This window comes from Rhinolophus ferrumequinum, chromosome 6, assembly GCF_004115265.2.
Source record: "Rhinolophus ferrumequinum isolate MPI-CBG mRhiFer1 chromosome 6, mRhiFer1_v1.p, whole genome shotgun sequence".
Lineage (NCBI taxonomy): Eukaryota > Metazoa > Chordata > Mammalia > Chiroptera > Rhinolophidae > Rhinolophus > Rhinolophus ferrumequinum.
The window spans coordinates 20,398,533-20,421,438 of NC_046289.1; the positions used below are offsets into that span (position 1 = coordinate 20,398,533).

The 22,906-nt window shown below is 39.6% G+C and overlaps 1 protein-coding gene across 4 annotated transcripts in view; it reads right to left on the reverse strand.

Annotated features, from left to right (window-relative positions):
• Window positions 1–22,906, reverse strand: part of NRXN3 (neurexin 3) — a 1,454,076-nt gene that overhangs the window by 770,951 nt on the left and 660,219 nt on the right. For all 4 annotated transcript variants that reach the window (XM_033107567.1, XM_033107569.1, XM_033107568.1 and 1 more), the window contains 4 exons: window positions 19,042–19,423; window positions 17,915–18,105; window positions 16,979–17,152; window positions 827–946 (listed from right to left, as the gene is read on the reverse strand). In XM_033107567.1, coding sequence (XP_032963458.1) covers window positions 827–946; window positions 16,979–17,152; window positions 17,915–18,105; window positions 19,042–19,423 — 867 coding nt within the window. The remainder of the gene's footprint in view (window positions 1–826; window positions 947–16,978; window positions 17,153–17,914; window positions 18,106–19,041; window positions 19,424–22,906) is intronic.

Here is a 22,906-nt window from a genome sequence, read left to right on the forward strand (position 1 = left end):
TCTTTAAAAGTGGCCATGTTAGAAAAATACCATAAGAAGGAAGTGGAGACACAGGTTACAGACTCCCACAGAATTAAAATATGTCAACCATCAGTGCTAGAATCACCTTCATGAAATCAGTCTTCTAGAGTTAAATCAGCTGATATGCCTTAAGTAAACAAAGGTAACAATTGGCTCACTTCCGATATGAACCAAATGCACAGATGTATACATATAAACATACTCACAAAATAGATACATATATAGAATATATACAAAATTAGCCAGAGAGAATCTCTGCCTTACATTTGAAAGACCCAGGAGAATGTTTTAAATATTTCTAATTGGAAAATATAACGAGCTCTGAAGATCTTCATCATTTGAAAGGTCTGAGAAGATCACTAAATTCAGAATTTTTGAGAAAATAGCTACATTCGTTAAATATCCTCTAAATTCTAGGCAATACAAATAGGTGTCTCAAAACTGTTACCCAGATGATTTAATTAATTAAGGACTGAATTCCTTAGAACAAAAATATTGCCTGAATTGTTTTGTTTTGTTTTTTTCAGTCACAGGTAATCTAACATACAGGAAATTAAAAAAACAAACAAACAGCAACAAAAAAACAACCATTGGGAATAAGCAAATGGGAAAACATCTAGTATTGTTCAGCAAGAAATGTCTCTTTACTCTTCGCATAAGAGCACTAGTGCTTTATATTCCAAGTTTCTGGAGGAGAAAATTGCTTATTAATTTTTCAGAAGAGCCATCCTTTTTTCATAATGTCCCTTAAAGTTTTCCCAAACCTGTGAACTCTGAAAAACTCCAAGTATGAAAAGGTACTCACGATCATTGCACTGGTTCCCAGAATATGAGGTCATGGAACAGTCACAGGTGAAGCCTTCCCACTGCTGCATGCAGACCCCCTGGTTGGCACACGAATCTTCCTGGCAGGTGGTACTTGGTCCTAGCAATGCATAATGAGAGGGGAAGAAAAGAAAAAGTAGAGAGAGAAGTGTTAATCAGATTCAAAGCAAGCACTTGAATGTACTAGTCTCATGCCCCAAAACATTCAAAGACACAACCACCAAAAATGTCAACTCTATATCATGCAACAAGAATTCAGTATATACAAAAGACGACAGAAATACACACTTAGCCACAAACTATCAACAATTACACACAGTAGGGAGAGGGCTGAACACACTGTTCTCTTTTAGGCAGACTTTGCAAAAGATCCTCATCTCGACCATTCAACTAGAAAGAGATCTCATTTGGAGCATGGCCTTTCTAAATGTATAATGCCAAAGCAGAAGAACACATTCCCATGACTCTTATGAATTAAGGCACAAATGTCCCTAAAGTCTACTTTGTTACCTTAAAAGAGATGTTTGATGATAATGAGGAGGAAGGGGAGACTGCAGGTAACACGTGTTTCCCCAGAAATAAGACCTAGCCGGACAATCAGCTCTAATGCATCTTTTGGAGCAAAAATTAGTATGAGACCTGGTCTTATTTTACTACAAGACCATGTATAATATAATATAATAGTTAAATATAATATAATGTAATGTAATGTAATATAATATAATATACTATACCAGTTCTTATACTAATTTTTGCTCTAAAAGACACATTAGAGCTGATTGTCCGGCTAGGTCTTATTTTCAGGGAAACACGGTAAGCACTGGGTGCTAAGCATTTTGTCTCCATTACCTTAAGCTCTCCAGTCACTCTAAGAGGTTAGTACTTATGACTGCCATTTCACAAATTAAAACCTGAGCTTGGAGAGGTAAAATAATTTACCCAAGGTCACACATTTGATAACTAGGAATCCTGAAGTCCAACTTTGGTAGACAAATTCCGAGACCCAAGTTCTTAACTATACCAGTGGTTCTCAGACCAGCATCACCTGGGAAGTTGTTAGATATGCAAATTCTTGGGCCCCACCTCAAACCTACCAAATAAGAGACATAGGGGGAGGGAGGCAGAAATCTGTGTTCACAAGCTTCCAGAAAATTGTGATGTAGCCTAACATTTGAGAACCAGAGCAGCACATCACACTGAAGCTACAGGTTCATACAGGTGTACCCAAACAGAATGCGTGCACACTAGAGGATGCAACAGAGAATTATTTGAAATATAGGAAGAAAATATCAGAAATTACATTCTTTTTAAAAATGTCATTCTTTGTTTTGCCTATTTCTCTGTGTCTTTCACAGGCAGGTGACATAACTTTAATGGGACATGTATATAATATACAAAACAAGTATACCTATTTGGGGGGCATTCTCAAAATCTTTTGTGGATACAAATAAGTTAAAAAGTTTGGCAATCTCTGTCTTACAGATTGCTCTTAAAATCTCTTTTTAGGTCAGCCAGGGCCTCTCTTTAACCATTCTCTCTTTTTCACTTCTATCTTCTGCCTTACCTGAGGGATTAAAGATGAACCTACACCTTTGGAATTATCTGCGCTAACAGGGAATATTTTAATATTCAGGATAACTCCATGAATTTCCCAGAGAGCCTCAGCAATGGAGGTAAGCCCTTTGACTCATCCAATGTATTAGTCAGTATCTGATGCAAAAAAACAAACAAACAAACAAAAACACTTGACAGGGTAAACATCCATTGCAATAAGTGTAAATTTCACAAATCCCAAGCTAAGCCTCACACAGGCACAGGATATTGAAATGCAAGTATGGAGGGTCCTAAGGATACATGCTCAAAACAGATGTGTGACTACAAAGGGTTCATCATCTGGGTGGTAAGACATTTTGTATTTATTCATGAACGGTGCAATTAGCACAGTCCATCACTCCTAGTACAAAGCTATTAGGATATGACAGAAGAAAGTTTAAGACAGTAACACTGGGGGAGCCGCACTGCTGGGTTTCTGTAACCCCTCTACGCCATGCGGTTCCCCCATGTGGAGATGAAAGGAGGTACATGGTCAAGGTCTCAGTGGGTCCTACAGTTGAGCATTGTGTAGTACAAGTTTCATTAACAACTGGAAATCAGGACAGCTTCTTTCAAAGGATAAAAGCTTCTGAGAAGTCCATGGGGCTCCCTGACCAAACAGCTCTCACCAGACAATGGGTTAGTAATTCAATTGTTCTCAGAAACAGAAACACATGGCAGGCTTCCCCTTGAAAGGCAGCAGGACCGCCAAAACTTTGGGGAAACAGTAATTGTTTGCATGTTGACTGAATTTGAAGACAGAGGCTTTTCCCTCTTCTCTAACCAAATTTTAAGCATTTTCCAAGGACTAGCTCTAATGTCTCGCCCATATAAAGCATCCCCCAATAACTTCAAACAATTCTCCCTCTTCTCAGTGGCCACGGCACTTATTATCGGCATCATTAATTTTTGTATCTGATAATATTCGATTTAACACTTTATTACACATTGTGATGTTCTTGGCTTATATAATCCTCAAATTGCTTCAAGTTTTTGGTTTTTCTGTTTGTTTTGTTTTTGCTATTTATCCCCCAAAAGATCAAAGGCTGCTCGCTGTTAGAAATCGACTAATATGCTTTGGTTGTGTCCTTGCTGCACTAAATGCAGTGCCAGATGCAGAGAAAGTGTTTCAGTAAATGCTGAGCTTATCTGATTGCCGCTGCCTGACTCGCCTGTCTCAGACTTCCAAAACCTTAGTGTGGGAGACGTCTGTGCTCTGCAAAGTGAGCCATCCGTTCCATTTGTTGAAGGCTGGTCAGGAATCAAATGCAGTGGGAATTGTACTTTATTTCCAAATTCCATGGAATGTGTTTCACATACGTTAAGGGGCGAGTACAATGCAGAATCAGGTAATCCCCAAGCACTGACTATATTGTAATCATCCAAGAACAAGAATGGCTTCATTGAGGGCCAGGAACCTACGATGCCTTCTCACTGAGAGTAAACTTGTGCCTCGTTTCCAGGGGAGATCCTATGGCTTCTCCTTCCTTCCCCAGCTGCATTCCTTCTACTCTCCCAAGCTCACAATGCCCCATCCCTTCCTCCTTTTAATTCCTCTCTAACAGCAGCGGTCACCTGTGGACCCCAAATCAGCAGCACCTGCATCGGAATCTGTTAAGCAATGCAGACCTACAGACTGGGAGCGGGGCTCAGGAACCTGCGTGATGAGCCCACTGGGTGGGTCTGAGATCTGCTCACATTGCAGAGTCTATGCTCTCACACTCAAGGTCGGTTTCTCTCACTGGATCCACTGCCCAAAATGTCTTTCCTGCAGATTTTCAAATGACTGGTTCATTCTTATTCTTTAAGTTTCAGCTTAAAATGGGCTTTCTTCAAGACACTATCCTATTTAAGAAAGTCCCCACCAGCATTTCATCTACTCTCCATCACATTTTCTTGTTTATTTAACTTACAATTCCAAGACCTGTAACTAAATTGTTAAATTCTTTATTGTCTCTCTCATCCTCCTGGCATGTAAGCCTTTTAAGAGCGGAATCTTGTCTGCTTTGCTCACTTTTATGTCTCTAATTTCTGATAAAATATTTGGTATAATGTAAGCACTCAGAAAATATTATTGAATTAAAAAAACCCAAAAGAACAAAAACCTAAAAAAATAATTTTATGACTTAAAGCCAATGGTTTTCCTAACTAACAATTTACCCATATAATCTACCAATATCATCTCATATAAACAATTTTCTATTTAGAACAAAGCTTTTCTTCTTTGGGGGGGGCAGTAATTTAATTGACCACATTGCACGCCCTGATTTAACTATTAGAATCATTCAATCTCACCAGATTCTGAGAGTAAAACTCTTTTGTGTTCCCAGAGCCCGTGGACGGTGTGTAGTAACGGTGTGTTGAATGAGAGAGATTGAGCTAAACTCTAAAACACTTTTAAGATGATATAAATTCCTACTCTTTCTTCAAACAATTTAAGTACATCCCTTCCTGGACAGACTATATGTTGTATCAATGTATCTGTTTCTCATAGACAGCAGTGTCTCAAAAAAGAGAGAGAGGCATTAGAGAAACAAATCAAAATGCCCTGGGGAGGAAAAAAAAAAGTTTCATTCTAACTGCACATCCATTGACACAAGATAATCTTGTACAAATAAGAGAATATAACCATAACAAAGCAAGGCACTTACATAGCACTTATTACTAAACACTGTACTAAGTGCATTTCAGATACTAATTAATCTTCATAAACACATGATGAAGCAACTAAAATTAAAATTATTTTAAAAAATCAGAAAAACAGGAATAATTTTCCCATGAAAGACATCCAGAATTTCAAAAATAATGTTGTTTTTGACTGTAGATCGAGTCGGAAGGCAAATATTTCGGAAAAGTAAACTGAGTACAGACAAGTTACGTGACTATTTACATAGTCCCACAGGAAAGTAGCAGTGAGGTTTCAAAGCAGTGTGATAACTCCACAGCTGATCCACCTAACCTCTATAGATGTGTGTGTGTGTGTGTGAGAGAGAGAGAGAGAGAGAGAGAGAGAGAGAGAGAGAGAGAGAGAGAGAGAGAGAGAGAGAGAGAGAGAGAATATGCTGGTAAACAAGAGCAACTTAAAGTATTTCTAACTTACAACCAGAGAAAGATGACATTTGCATGTAAGGATGTGGCTTTTTTTTTTTAACAAAGAAAAACTTTTAAAGGTCATTTGAATTCAAAATTCAAATAAAGAGGAAGATCTAGTATTGTCCAATTATATCAACAAAAATCTGTATGCATGTTTATAAACATAAGACATTCCTAAGGACTTAATTTTATCTAAAACATTCTTCCAAATCAACCTAAAATCCCAGACATTCTAAGATAACAAACTTTTGGAATATATTCATAAAGTTTTATTATTATTATTATTATTGTTTAAAATTGTTACAAGTGTTTAGGAAACCTCTGTATAGGGACAGCATACGCTACGTATGTAGGTGATGTGTAATCAGTCCTCGCTAAAGTAGTCACAGAGGTATCCTTTTGAGAAAAACTGGTGACTTCTTTGTATTTTAGGAAATGTGACATGGCGACACAAGCATGCATAAAAAAAAACCAAAATATGTTGTCAATGATGTTAGTGATGAGTCAGAAAGTCCCCTCCCCAAGAACCGCCCAGGCTCATCCCCTAGAAATAAACCTAAGATGTCTAAACCCTCATAAAAATAGGAGATGAGACCTAACTGGTTTTAGCTGGTTCTTCCCATATGCGCAAAATGCCAAAATCTGCCTGTTAGTTGAACTCTAGCCGAATTATAATGCAATTAGAATGGAATGAACATTAAGGCTTGGGCTCCGCCCCACCCCCACCGTGGGTTTTTCTGTATGCATTCTGGGTAAGAGCATGCACAGAAAGAAACTAGTTATATTACCAACATATAGCAATCAAATGACCTCAGTCTATACGTCACACATCCTGCCATAAGGAAATTTACCTACACTTTCCTATATAAGAAAAAGCTATCCTAAGTTTAAGTGCAGTCCTCTGCCCCAGGAACGTCTAGGCCAGATTCTTTCTTCTTGAATAAACTTACTGCCTTGCTCTCCTCATTTCAGGCTGAGTCTGTGAATTCTTTTCACTTTTGCAAATGACCAGGGGTGAATTCCAATGACAAGAGTAAGTACTTCAGTTTCTAACTCCCAGTTTGGTTTTTAGTTCACTGGAAAGCATCACACTGTCTCTTTTTCCTTTATTTTTTTTTTTTAGATAACTCTGATGGCTGCCACAAATTTCTGATTATTCTGTAAGGATGAAACTTGGTAGATCGAGTAATTAATCTTAGCCAGTTTACAGTTTGATTTATCCTAATATTCAGCTGTTTTCTCTTTATTTCTCCCCTCACTGATTAACTAACTCCATTTGTTTCCTTTCTCAAGGCTACCCATACCTTACTAATTAAGATCCTAACCTGAAAAAAGCGGCTTCTTTAATCTTCAGGCACCCAGGCATCTGGACTCGTGATCTCAACTCCCTAACAGTTTGTCATGACAGACCTAAGGCCTTGGAAGACTGAAGACGCCAGGGGATGACTTCTCAACTATCAGCCCTGAAGCCTGCTTCTCTTTGCACTTTCCAATGTACCTACCTATAAAACCCCTTAATCATTCTGGCTCAGAAAAGGTGGGGTTTTTTTTAGTTTAGTTTTGTTTTTTAAAATGTGTCTGCCATCTTCCCTAACTGCCAGCATCTAGAATAAAGGATGTTTTTTCTCCTCACCAACCCTTGCCACTCTAGTATTTTGGACTCTTCCAGCGGCAAGCGGCACTGAACCTGAGTTCAGTAACAATTCTGCTTGAATATGGGATTATTTTTGTCTTTAAGAACTATCCCAGACAGTCATTTCATGCCTGTTACTGTTAAAACCTCCCTTTGCAGTACATACAAACTGATTCAGTCAACTCATCTTCATGGTCTAAAAAATCACCAGTGGACAGAGTATCTTTTATTATTTGTAGGTCCTTGAGATAGAAATGCTGCCTGAAGCACACACAGGACACGTGGACCAGAGGGTGTGCATTTTTCTTTTGTAATTGCCTAAGTAGGACTTAACCAAACCTGTGCCTCAAACATCCCGATTTAAAATTGATAAATATTGCTAAACCAGCACTAGCTTGTCTTGGACATATTGGGGACGTGGGCTTGGAGAGTGGGGAAGCCTGGAGATGATATACCGGGTCTGATTCCCAACGCCCACTTATCCTAAAGGCCCAGGGCTGGCAGCCCAGTTGTAGGCACCAGGGGGGGCAGGTTTAACAGTATCCACCATCTTTAATCGCCAAGCCTGAGGTGTTTGTCAAAAGGCTTAGAATCTATGAGCAAAACCTAAGTGGGAAGCATTATCATCGTAGAGCATCTCGCCATACAAAGCAGAGCTAACATAGGAAGGAGCCTTATGAAAGATGCCACGACTGTCTACAGAGATCTCATTTCCCACCTTCACTTTCATTTTCCACTCCTGATACGTGCGCAAACCTTTCAACTTTCACTTTTTAAAAATTTGCATTGTTTCATACAGGAAGAATGAGTGAGCAGTAATTGGGTGGGAAGGAGGAGAAAGAAAATAGAAAAAGGCAGCTGAATACATAGAGATGAATGCATTTGTGTACATGCATATGTATACATGTGAAAGACCCTTACCAGCTTCCTGAGCAATCTATAGTCTCTACTGCTAAAATATAGGAATGCAAGGGTTGAGGCTTCAGGGAGAACATCCGTGGCATTAGGAACAGCCTATATATTATACTTAGCTACATATATGTCTTGGTCCCATCAGCAACACTACTTCTGTGGCTCTCAGAAGTATTTCTACATTTATAGCGTTGGGTCCTCTTGGCTTTTCTGAAGAGTAATTTACAGACAACATAAGATCTCTTTTAATTGACAAAAATCCAATTCACTCCTATTTAATTTTAAAATAAGAAAGCAATGATCCTTAGATGTGTCAATTCTCTTCACAAAGAGCCAACTGAGAAGTGAATGCTCTAGTTCCCCTTTAAAAGAAGATTAAGCAAAGCCAGAGAACAGGGTCCTAAATGTTACTATAAAATTTCATTGGCAGAAAGCCCTAAGAGCAGTTGGGTTCTCAGGGTCTTACTCTTTGTCCTGAAGGCAAGGCTCTATGCCTTGCTAATGCTCACATGCTCACAAAAGCATCGGAAACACTATCATCAAGCACCCTTAAGTGCTTAAGGTTTCCTCTTTTCAAATGAGTGGTCAAAAAAGTCACTTGGATAGGATGACAGTGAAAAAGACTGACAATAAAATCTAACGCCGTGTTTTCCCAAAAATAAGACCGGGTCTTATAATAATTTTTGCTCCAAAAGATGCAGTAGGGCTTATGTTCAGGGGATGTCATCCTGAAAAATCACGCTAGGCCTTGTTTTCTGGGTAGGTCTTATTTTGGGGGAAACACGGTGTAATCCAGTGTCTCTGGCCCCGCTCCCATTCTCGGAGGGTGGATACAGAATATGGTGAGGCCAAAAAGGAACAACAACAGAGCCCTAGATAGGGGAGTCATACCACTATATTCTCGCCGGCGACTGGGTTGTAGACACAGGAAACAGGAGCCACACGATCCGCAGTCCTCTTCTCTGCTAACCAGCAACCAACTGCCTTACTTGCGTAGCCACGGCAGTTATATTAATAGCTAATGGCTAACTGGTAACAGCTGACGGCCAACCAGCCACAGCGGGCCATCCAATTACAGCTGACGGCCATCAAATAACTGAGCCAGCACCTTCCCATGTGAGGCCGAGAGCCTGGAAACTGCTCTCCTGGCTCTGTCCCTAAACACCGCATGTGGGACAGGTTCAATAACACCCCTATTCTCCATACAGCCCTTAGGGTTGGAGAAAATGAAATGGAGAACTACATTCCTCACAGTTAAGGAAGTTGGAGAATTAAAATTCCATTTACCTACTCAATGTGTTTGGTTGATGCCAACTCTTCTCCAAAATGACTTGAAAGAATCTTCAGGTTTTGAAAGCATCAAGCCCAATACATTTATTGACTTACTCAAGATATGCGACACTTTGAACCAGATCTAATCATTCCCTGCCTACCATCTGGGCAGCAGGACAAGAAGCCTTGATTCAACTCCAGAAACAAAACTTGCTAAGGGGAATTATAATGGAAAGTGGGGAGAGGATATTCTGATTAATCACCTAACCCAATAAACAGCTATTCTTTTATTTCTCACAGTTTATGACTCATCTGACTCACTCCCAATAGGTCAAACAATATTCATTTCATAGTTGTACAGGTCCTTTCTCATATAGACAGGGTTTCAGGGAAACTTTTGCTCTCCAGGAATATCCCTCTGGCAAATAAAAAGGAATTAGAAGATTACTTCTGAAAGGTCCACAGATATTGTCATTCTATCCAAGAGACCCTGACTTTCAAGGAACTGCACCCCTGAGCAATGCACCACCTCTCCCAAGCCTCAAGGGAGCTCCTACTTCTTCTCCTAGCCTGGAGGGATGCAAACCCTAACTCGGTCAATGAGTTCTTCCTTGACACCTTTTTATCATAATGTGCTATGAAACAGAGGGTGTGGGGGAAAACAAATAGGAGAAATAGCTCGATTTCTTCCTCACTCTTCAGAGGTTTCATCTGGGAGGGAAACATGTTTACCTCCTTAGCGAGTTAAAGTAACCAGCGTCGGGTTCCTGCCTCTTCCCTCTGTCTTGGAATGTGTTACTTCCCTTCTCACTGCTCTCTACTTTCAGTTCCTGTCTTTCTCATGCATTCTCCCCCCTGATGTCAGAGGGATCTTGATAAAATGAAAATCTGACCCAAGACTCTGTCCTCCTTACCTTGCCCTTGGGGTAAAGTCCAACTCCTTACACCCAAAGTCCGTCATCACCTGTTTCCATCCCGCCACTTCCGTTTCATCTTCCATCTGACCCCTCCCTACATGCACATTATTGTAGCCAAACTGAGCTTCTTGTCGGTCCCCAAGCTGGCCAAGCTCTTGAATGTGCTGCCACCTCTCATCCACCTGAAACATGTTGCCCTTCAAGCTCAGTTCAAACTCTGCCTGAGAAAATCTCCCCTGAGCACCCCCCACGGCCACCGTCACCGCCCACCGTCCAGCAGTCCCCCATGCTCACACAAAACGCTCCATATCCATTCAGCACAGCAGTGTGCACTCTGCTTGTAAGTATTGGCTGATCTCCTACTGATTTGTTTGAAGTCAGAGACTGCATTTCATCTGTCACCCCCGTACCTCGCTGAGTACCTAATAGATGGGAGTAGCTGAGTTCCTCTTAAATTGAACAACGCACACAATCACTGGAGAAGTTGAAATAAATTAATTAATAAAATTAAAAAAACAACAACACTCCGATAACACAATGACAAGAGGAGACAAGCTGTTGACTTGTCCAGACTCATTATGCCACTCTCTTGACCCCAATGTTTTATTTCCTTCTGAATACCACTTGCCTTTACCTTTCACACTGTCTCATTTGTTTGTCATATGTTTTTACTGCCCTTCGCACTTAATGGTAATTAGTACTATTGGTGCCCACAGGTTGCAGCTGAAGAAGCCAGCACAAGTAATGGCCCACACCCCAAGGTCAGGAAAATAAAAAGTAAATGCATTTGCATCCTAAAGGTCTTTTGCCATAATATGGGGAAAGAGTAAGATGACCCAAAATAATTACAAAGAGTAATAGCTCCTGCTACAAAGAGACTGTCAAGTCATTAAAAGAGTGGAAGAGAGTTCGGGTCAATGGAGTAGCAACATAAAAACCATTCTGATGACTCGACTGCTTCTAAAAATGGGAAAGTAAAGATATTCCAACTTATTATGTCCCGAATCTGTATCTGCATTTGGGTCAACAATTTACGATGGGCATAGAAATCAACCAGTTCTTTGTATGGTTTCTATAAACCATTTTTCCTTTGATGGGAACTTTAAATCATTCTGTGTAAGAAGACCTGTGCTAGGTTCTGGGGATTCAGAATCCACAGAGTTCTTACCATAAAGAATAGTAAAGTCTACGAAGAGTTTCAGTTGTCTAGTTTCATCTAATAAATCTGTTCATGAGGAGCTAGGACAACTTTGGATTGTCTCTTAGTGTAGCTCAAATCCTTCCCCTATCTCCCTCTCCTCCATTTATAGGGTGACCTGTAGTAGACTTATTTTGACAACTGAACAGGATGTCTAAAAACAACAGCCTTCAGTATTCCTGAAATGGTCCTACATACTTTGAAAACGAAAGCTATTCTACAGCTACCTTGGCTTTCAAACTACAAATCCAGTGTGTATCCTTTTCATTAATTTTATTATAGATCAGCATATAGGCACATCTGCTAAAAGGGGATGAAGGAAAAAGAGTTACAAAAAATGGCTGGAGAAAGGCCTCATTAGTTGACGTCTACCCAAGAGATACACTGGCTATCTGCATGACATGTAACAAGTCACAGCAAAGTGAATGATCTTTCAGGTGGACAGTAATTTTTTTTTTTTTAAAGCTACTTTTGTCTTAACAACTTCTTCTAATTTTTGCTGATTGCAAAATCTGCAGAGACCATCTGAGGCCCTATCCTCTGCCAAAAGATACCTAAAATGCTTGGTCCTGACTTGCTATTCTGAGTCAGAGCAGCCTGACCTGACCAGGTCCTGACTTTGAAAGGTGCCTCTTGGAATGGTAGAAGAAGCAGTTTCTGCAGTAGATATTCACTGAGATCTAACATGCAAACATTTTAAAAGGTATTCAGGATAAAGTTGACAGATCCTCTTCCCGAAGAGTTCTTTTTTGTTTTTGTTTTGTTTTAGATTACACAACAGGAAATTAAAGTGCTCAACCAAAATCCCCAATAGGATATATAAATCTCTGAAACGTTTTAATGATATAAACAGCTCCCAAATGCCTAAAAATATTTACTTAAAATGAGTTAAGAGAAAATGACATTCTCTTCCATAAGGCCCGAACACTCAAAAGTCCTGCTCTGAGAAATGACCTCCCTGACCCAGAAAATAATAAATGAAGAACTCAAGTGGCCTCTTATTCCTTTTTCACTTTGTGAGTGCTACCATCTATCTATAGTGAATAAATTTAAAAGAGCCAACCCCTCCATGGCTATTTCATAATGCTATTTGAAGAGGCATTAACCATTTCCAGATGTGGATTAATATATTTGTGGGTAGTCACAACATAGGAGGCTGTCAAACCTCTTTGGTTCCCCAAAACAGAATCACGTTCCCATCCCCAAGAGGTGTTGCCTTTGTTGTTATTTTCCATGCATTGATCTGGGTTTTCTGCCACTGCTTCTGAAGAACACAGAGTTCAGCCCCCTCCCACAATTGCTGCTGTCCAAGAGGTGTGACAGCTTGAAGGCCTCTAAAGAAAAGATACCCAGGTGACAAAGGGCATCTTTCAGTCCAACGTGATAATGGGAACAAGAACCTTCTCTACCTTGCAGGTCAGCTTTGGTCAACGCAACTTTGTTAGCAAAAGAACAGAAAAGGTGAAAATAATAACCAGAGGTTAGTAAGAGGTAGAGTAAACCACGGTAACATTACAGAAATGAAAATACAATCGGCATAACCAACATCACTCAAACAGACAATTGAAATGCTGCACAGGTTCTCCAGAGACAGCACAGACGGGGATGCACAGACCAGGGCAGAGCAGGCCTCGTCAGAGCCACGTCAGCAGAGCAGGGGCAGGGGAACACTAGACTTGACAAAGCACAAGCAGTGGTAACAAGAGCCTTCCCACATCCACACAGCCAACCCCCAGGCACATGGTCCAGAAAAATGATTTCCCGTCGGTCAGGATAAACATCAAGAAATAAGGGTAGTGCATGGCCAGACTGAAAGACACGTGTGCACAACCAGATGGAGCCCACAAAAATAATTCTGAACATGTAGGAGTTAAGCATGGAAGAGTCACTTGGGAGCACTCCTTGTAACCTCCTGAGAATGCCACCAAGGAACGTAACACTAGAATTGGGCGTTTGTATCAAGGTGATTTGGTACCACGAAAGAGCTTGATTTGTTTAATTTATAAAAATAAAGCCAAATCCAAATGGCTGTGGGCAAAAAGGCACCAAACCAATGTCCTTTTTATTTATTCATGCCAGTCTCGAAATGAAGCACGTGTGTTTCTCTCCGATGTTTACCATCTGCAATTGTGGAATTGCATTTCTAGCCCATACATGCCTTGGTCTCTGTAGCAAAACTGGCCTCCAGATAGAAAGACATATTTACCAGCTGAGTATTGAATCAAACATTATAAAATTCCTAGCATGGAATCAGACACTATAAAACTCCTAGCACAAATTAAGAGGTTGCAAGTCACAGTTAGATGTTGGCTAAGTGTTGTCCAGCAATCACAGTCTATATTAGACACTCTGCATATATTAGAGACGTAAAATCAAAACTAGTACAAGATTTTTTTTTTCTTTCTTTTTATAAACAATTGAGAGCCCGTGAGTAGTGGATTAGTGTGTTTTAAAAATCATTTTGAACTCTTTTGGGTTCTTGGGATCTCAAAGTGTCATTATCCATGACTGACAAAAACAAGTCATAGATCCTGGCCCAAGTACCCAGATATGTGAGCATAAAACATAGCTACCATCTTGGGTCTCAGTTTTTAGCAATGACTCCTCACCACCTACCTGTTTCCTATTCTATACAGAGAAATCCTACGTCAAGAAATGACATATATTTCCTATGATCCCTATACTGCCTAACACTCAAAGGCTTTCTTGAGGGTCCCATACTCTACACAGAGATTTGGAATGGGAATGACACTATTTTGTAGTCTCTCCAAGGTTCTGGGTCCTTGATTTCCCTTCCCATCATCTTCCACAGCACCTTAGAGCTTCTGGGATCTCTTAGAAAGGCTTAACTCACAATGGTGCAAATTTTCGATGATAGCAATTTATGCCTTAACCCACTTTTTGGCCATTTCTCCTGGCCACTTAGGCTAATTATCCAAGCCATCTGTGTAAAATAAACAAGGACCTTCTTCCCTCAGCACTCATCCTCCACTTCATCCCACCCAGTGGGGCAGTCATAATGCTCCATGGGTAACCATCGCAATTATCTCCATGGCAATAGAGTGCAGTATTATTAGGCCCATGGGACTTGCCATAGATTCAGATGGTAGAATCACAATATTCAGCTTTGAAAAATGACCCATACTCAGAGGAAAGTCGGAACCCACCATAATGCATGTGGTGTGTCACACGTAGAGCCGTAGGTAGGGACAGGAACATTTTCTCCAATCTGATAGGAAATTTCCTTTCACTAATGCTTTCACTGCTTCCCTTAAAGCTTTCTTAACTGGGGTCCATTCCCCCTTTTATACTTTATATTTTAATCCACTTTTATAAAAGTTAGTTTAGACTTCATCCAATATGTCATCCAAGTGTTATGTCCTTACACTGTGATTTCGATAGTCTATACAACTGTGCTTCCAGTATAAGGGCCATAGACACATGTGACAATTGAGTACTTGAAAGGTGTGTGGTCTGAACTGAAGTGTGCTACAGATATAAAGTACACACTCGATTTTGAAAGCTTAGCATGAAAAAAATACTCAAATGTCTTTAATATATATCTATTACATGCTGAAATGATAATATTTTTGATATGTTGGGTTAAGGTAAATAAAATGCAAAATTAAAATTAATTTTTCTGTTACTCTCTAACTTTTTAAAAAATATAGCTACAAGAAAATTTTAAATTACCTACATGACTCATATATTTCTAGCAGACACATTGCTATAGAGTTAAATGGATGATTCCTCTTAACTTTTAAATTTGAAGAACTGACGGCATCATAAAAAATATTTAACATTTGAAGAATGCCTTATGCTTTTTAATATGTGCTTTTATATTATGATTTAACTTGATATGATTAATTATTCCAGGATAATTAGAATTATTGTCATTCTACAGTCTTCTCTCATAAGACAATAAGGCATCTACCTCAGGATTGCCTTTTCACACCTTGAAAGAACCAAGAGCAGGTCAATAAGACAAAAATTCTTGAGTTGAATGAAACTGCATTTCCAGGGGAAGAAAGCAAAGTGCCTTAAATGTTGGGTGGTTTCCGACCTTCTTATACACCATTCATATACACACAGAATATTTGGCCTGCAGAACTTAAGAAATATCCCTGGACAAAGGAAAACTGGAGTGGGTTATAGAAACCATCAGTCTTATTATTAATGACATATGGGAAAATGACTCTTAGGCAAAGAGAAACAACTCCCATGTGACAAATCAGCCTGGGAAGCTGATGGGAAGCTTTTATAAAAATGCACTTTAAGGTGGTGAGCAAACCCTGATGGAAGCTGGTTAAGAACAGAGCAATAAATGAAGTTGAACACAGGAGATGAATGAACAGGTTCGATCCAGTAAATTAATGAGGGATAGAAGGAAACAATATATTGCACAAACAAAAGACCATGAGACTCAACCAGACACAAGAACAACATAGATCCTGGTGACAGGTCAGACATCCTCTTTGCCTTTCTGGTTAGGTAAAGAGTCATCTTTTCAGCCCACCCAAAGCCTTCAGACAAGGCTGAAAATATTCACTGCTGCCCTCTGCTGGTTAAAACTGGACCATTTTTACATAGAGCGAAGAACTGGGACTCAAGAAGACCTGTAAAATTAAGTTAGTATCTCAAGAGACAGCGGACCATCTACAGAAACAGGCTGAGCATGGTTTGTTGCACTGCATTGGTGAGCATGCAATGTCATTTGATGTCTATATGAAACAATATTTGTGAATAATAATCCTTCCATTTATTGAGTACCTACTATGTATGTGCAGGGAATTTTATGTTTATCTCTGATATTACCTTTCAAAGTAATTTTTATTGTCCAATTTCACTGATGACGAAGGTTTAGATCAGAGAGGTTATATAACTTGCTAAATGTCACACAGCTAACAAGAGCTACTACTTGGACTTAAATCCAGGTCTTTTTTAACATCAAAGCCCATGCTGTTCCACCACACCACACTACAGCTCTTGCTAACAAAGCCTGAGATCTAGTAAGTACTCAATAAATGTTAGTTCCTTTCCCTCATCATTGGCATTCTGACACCATTTTCCTACTTCCTGCTGGGTTTACGTTAAATAATGCAGTCACTTTTAGCAACATAAGAAACATTTTATTAATGGCGCCACCCATATAAAAGTCTCTTATTTGTACCTCCCCATGTGTTAAAACATAAATAAAAGTTCCTGATGCCCTTTTGGCCATGCTAGAAGCAAAGGCACAAGTCAGGACAAGCCTGATGTCAATGCCGGGAAAAGTCCTCAATCGGCAAGTATGTGACACTGGGAAGACATCTGCCAACATACGGTCTTGGAGCCTGTGGCACATGTCTTAACATACTCAATAGTGACAGGAGGACATTGATGGTGATGCAGGGTCAGATGGCAAATGGCAATGAGAGAGGGCCGGTGAACCAAGGGAGGAGGCACTGGCAAAGGCAGCAAAGAGGCTTGGTGCTTGCGACAAGGCTGTAGCTTGAAAAGAAAAAGAGGTTGTACCTTCACAGCCACGCTCAATCTGTCCACTGCGATGGAGGGCATCATTGATGAGGTCTGGCAGGCGCCCGTTCAAGTCCACTGAAGCCAGACATCCCTGAAAGCCATCCCTGGAAGCCACGAGCTTGGGGAGGTTGCTATACATGCCTTGGGCCAGACCGGCCATGTAGAGGTCACCTGGAAAGGAGATTAGATAGTAAAAGTGAAGGAGTAAGGATAGGAAACCATGTCCACTAAAGCAGGGCACTTTAGGCCATTTACTGGATAACAGTAATATAGCTGGAGGAGAAAAACAGCACAAACAAAATAATTACCAGAGTTTCTACATCGTACAAAGAGGAAACTAATGTTTCTTACATGTATGTGTCATTTGTTTTATACATATCATCTCATAAATTTTAATCATCAAGTCCATTCTATAAGTATTGTTACCATTTTATGATAAAGATTTACAACATTTTCAATAAGCAACAATTTATTGAGTGCTTTTTATGTGCTCGTTACCAATAATATGCTGAGGGTTTTACAGACATTATTCCATCAAACTTCCTAACAGCCCAGAAAGGTAGTAACACTTACCATTCTCACAGAAGCTGAACCAGACTAAGAAATTTTACCAAAGTCACCCAGACAGTAAATGATTCAGCTGAGATTCCAAAACCTGTATTCTTTCCTTTGTACTAGGGCCTCTTCTCCTTTTGACATTTCTCACCTCATCGCTCAGCCCCCAAGATTTACAGAGAAAGTGAACCATCCCTTGAGCAGCAGTCAAGTAAAAACTGAATAAATTGCATTATGGTATAATTCACTGTTGTTAAAATAGATTATGCATGATGCATCAAAAATGCATGATGCTCCCAACCTGTAGTTTGCCTCTGGCAACAGCCTATCGATTGTAAGAAATGCTCTAAGAAGGATAAACTTCTTTACAAGGTTTACCTTTCAAATCCAGATTTTTGGCACCATTGATAACCTGAGTGACGACCTTGGTGTCCACTTTCAGGCTGTGAGTGTTACTATTGTCCCGGGTGATGACGACATTGTGCCACTGGTTGTCATTCAGGGGGCGGTCACTGTTGCCTTTGATCACATTGGGACCATTTCCGAGGTCAAACACGTAGTGGATGTACCTATGAAGGAAAACAAACTGATGACTTGAGAGTCCCTGAAGTGGTTTAATGGCAGTGTGTATACACCTGACACTGGCGGCTCCAAATCTCACACGCTAACCTTGCACCATGAGGGAATATTTAAAGCGTGATCTAGGACACAAGAAGAGTCAGGTCCTATTCTATCAGACTTCACTTTAATTCATACTCATAGGGTCTGCTTCTTTGACACTATCTAGTAAAAGTCAGAGCCAGGAAGTAGTGCAGGTCGTACACTCCCAAACACGAGGAGGCAATATTTAAATTCACAGTCAATCATGGATCTCCTTATTGGGTTTTGTTCTGGCTTTTGCTTTTGTTTTGACTGTTTTCCAGCACACGGTAGTAAAATGTCTTGAAGATGGAATAGCTTTTAAAATTTTTGCATATATGCTCTAATGGTAGTGCTGAAAATATCTACTGGGGGTGCCAAAAAATGTATACAACTTTACTTGTATTCATCTTTTCTTATTGGTATATATTGAGTATTACAATTTTAATACAGTTTTTTTTTACTTTCTTAAAGTGTGTATATCTTTTTTTGCACCCTCTGTGTATTTCATTTCTTTCTATAAATTTAGTGGTTGCAAATAATACTGCACCACAGATAGATGCAATATACCCATATTCCTCTTTTGCAAAACTAAGTCTTCTTTTTCCCCCCATAAGTTTAAAGGACTACATTTCATAGTAAAAAGTGTGATAGTATTGAGTTAGTGGAAATCTTTTAGATAAACTTATGAATTTCTCTCCCTTCCAGCCCTGATCATTACACAGATATTTTTAATCAATGAGCATGAGCACATGTATCAGGAATAGAGAGAGAAGAGTAAAACGAACACTTTTTTTCATGTCCATATTTTATGTAAGGCTTGAGCTAAGCTATCTAGTATAAATTATATGATCCCATCTACTTACCCTTTGACTAGCTCAACTGCAATGAAATCATTGCCATCACCACTATTGAAGAGAATGAAACCATCAGCTGAGGTGGTCTTGAACTGGAAGAAGAGGTGCATGGAGGTGTAAGCCTGGAGGGTAGCCAGGCTCAGGTAGCTGCTCTTGGTCTTGAAGGTGACAGGATCGGCAATGATGTTCCTCAGTCCAAAACGAGCCTTCAGTTCACAGTAGTCAATGTCGCCATTTTTGCACAAGTCAATGTAGAGTAAGCCATTAAACATGAGGCTCTGCAAGTGGCCAATGAAACTGGAGGGGACAACGGAGATGTAGCGTTTCTCAGTCATGATACCAGTTTCAATATTGTGGAATTCCAAGCGGGTATGGTCTCCCACCATCGTACCTATGAAATCATAAATGAGATACAAACAGGAAAAGTTATCATGTTTTGTCACAGCACCCTTAACACGTCTTGTAGGTCTAATTTTTTTCCGCATAAAGTTTTCCATAGTCAATTCCAGAAAAAAAACTATTCAACACAGTATGTACTTGACTTAACTTTGTAGGAGAGCTGATTATCACTACCAGCCCAGTCCAAGTTGTACGCCCTGCATTTCATGCTCTCATGCAGCTGCTCAGAACGCCCCATCATATAAAGGACAATATGAGTTCATGGGTCACTCAAGTTAAAGGGTAAGTTTAAAGATTAAAAAACAAGATACAAGATAGTTTTCTCCATTCAGGAAAATAATTTGGTACTGACACATACAATAAGAAGTCGTTTTTGCCCTAACCATTGTAAAGAAACAACAAACAAGTGAATGTTAGATATTCCCTTCCAAATATTTCTTGGTGTAATAATTCACCATGTAATAATTCAGTATCCAGTACAGTCATGCACCACGTAACGACTTTTTGGTCAACCGTAGACTGTATAAATGATGACAGTTCCATACGATTATAATGGAACTGAAAATACCTATCACCTAGTAGCTGTAGTAACATCATGGTGCTATGTGTTACTCACCTGTTTATGGTTTCGCAGGTGTACACAAACCCACTGCATGGCCATAAAAGTATAATACATACAATTATGTACAGTACATAATACTTGATAGTCGTAATAATTGACTGCTACTTGTTTATGTCTTTAGTATACTTGTATCATTATTTTAGCGTGTCCTCTTTCTACTTATAAAAAATATTTTGCTGTAAAGCTGTATGTTGTGTTATGCCAGCAGCAGCTTCATACATCTGATGTTTACCATCTCTTGATTGTATCATTTTCTCTTGTTCTCAATTTAAGCTCATGTTGTTTTATACATATGCTATACAGGCTTGTAGCCTAGAAGCAATTGGCTCTTCTACATAGCCTATGCATGTGGTAGGCTGTACCATCTAGGTTTGTGGAAGTGCACTCTGTGATTTTCGCACAAGATGAGATCACCTAGGGGTCCATCCTTAGAATGTATCCTTGTCGTGAAGCAGTGAATGACTCTCCTTTTGGAAAAGCTTCTATTGTACAACATCTGTTAATTTTACCTGCCCAGTAATGGTTGCTTTTTCTGATAAAAATATCTGATTTTCCTTCGAAAAGCTACCCTTCCCCCTTCACCCTTAAACTATCTGGGCTGGATGAAGCTTACCCCATCCTGGCTCCTGAAGTAATTAAGCTACTCAGGCTGGACAACTCAACATATTTTATCACTCAGCCAGAGTATGATCTAAGGACTAAGCAGTCTTGAAACTTTAAATAGGCATCTGAATCACCTGGAGGGCTTGGTAAAATACGGTTAATTGAGCCCCACCTTCAAAGTTTATGATTCAAAAGTCTGGGCTGTGGCTTGAGAATTTGCATTTCTAAGGAGTTCTGAGTTGATGCTTGTGTGTCTGACCTAGGCACAACCCTTAGAACCACTGCGTTAGTGACAATCCAAGCTGGTCCAGTAATAATTAGCTCCAGGGCTTTAGCTAGAACACTTAGGAAAGAGGCATTGGTTGCAAACAAGGTTTGCTAAAGGGGTAATTAGAAAGCCTAGAGTGCTGGAGGCCATGTGATAATCAGAGAAATTGGGCCTGCCTGAGGCAACAGGGGATCCAGAAGACAGCTATGAAATGGACAGACACAGTTTCTCTAGGATGAAGTCATTTGAAGATCTGGATTCAGCCAATCAACTCTGGACTTTTTAATTCCCTTTTGTGCTTAAAGCATTTGAGTTGAGCTTCTGACATTTGTAACTAAATGATCTCCAGCTGATACAAGTGAACTATTAGACCTTTCATCACCTAGTTTACTATTAGAGGTGAGTGACTGAAGCAGGGATAATAAGGAGGGCTTGAAATAAATACATAGTGATTGGAAATTTTAACAATCAAGTCAAGGGAAACGTCACTAGTATGGCCAGCGTAGAAGGTGGCTTCCTCAAATTTTATATAAATGAATCATATTAAAATTTAACAAGTCATGTCCTAATGCCCCAACAATCAAAGGAAAAGGAATAGGAATTCCCTCTTCCTGCCCTCTCCTATTACCTTCCACGTTGAAGAAACTCCACCAGGAAGATATATATGCCCAGTATCTCTTTAAGCCCCTCTTTTACAATGTTCCAGAAGAAAAGGAGTGACATAATCTGTGAAGAGAAGCTATCTGTGCACAGCTCAACCCCTGGCACTTCCTGGTTCTCTTTAGGGGAGCAAAATGCCTTCAAGAAACCCCAATTTACCCCAGTTATCCACAAGGCAGGTGTTGGAGAAGCAGGCCTCGTTTCAGGGGAGAATGCTTTCCCCAGTCCCGAATTAGTATTTGAGTGGACAATTCCATCTAATTCGGAAGTTTAATACGTAGACGTAAGCCACATTTCTCAATATCAGTGTTATCATTAATAAAAATGATATCTGACTTCTACATGCCTGCATTTCTCCCTCTATCGGTGTCAAAATCAGGTGGCAAAGGGGGGCTTATATTTTCCTGGGTCCTTTAAACTTCAATATCTGGGAGATACAAGTAGATTGTTCCCTCAGATGATCAATTTTAATTTCATTTCTTTAGGAGCATACTCAGACCTAATTCAAAATATCTCTCATAAGCACAAAAATCAGATTTGTATCTTAGGAGCTTCTGTGTGGTGTGTTGACAACTAGTTACAAATCATTCTCTTAACATAAGCAAAAAATAAAATAATGGTGTTGGTTAACTTAAATATAAAATTGTAATAGAACAAAAATCAAAATGCAACATAAGTATGCTAACAATTGAATAACAAGGAAAAAGAATTACTGTATAAAATTACTTAGTATTGAAAACTGGACCGATCATGAAAATGCAAAATAGCACAACCTCAATTCAATGCTCTAAAACAATGAAGTGACTGAAATAAATACCCAGTGTCAATTTGGCTCTAGCTGTTCATACCAGGGCCGGAGGCTGTAGCTGGAGAATGACAGGGAGCGAAAAATCAGACAATCTTGATGGGGACACAGGAACTGAACTATGATGAAGGTGGTAGTCATGCTCATTTTTATTTTACAAACAATAAACAGACAAAACAAGAATGAGAACTAAGAAGTAATAATGGGGTGATCACTGGTGACGAGTGGGGTTCCAAAAACTATCTGAAGAGACAATTTTAAAGTCAACTGGGAGCTTTTAGAGAAATTAAGGACAAACTCACATCTAGAATTGAGGGATTAGGAAATTCTGCTCCCTAGGAAATGAATTCTGCTCTCTAGGAAATTTCATGAAGGAAGAAAACCATGTGAGGTGGGAAAATCATGTAAAAATTACATGAAAATCATGTAAGATTGAGATAGAAGAGAGATTGAAGAAGGGCTTGGATGAGAGAAGGGAATTTGAATGCTTAGCCCAGGGACACAGACTGATTTAGGG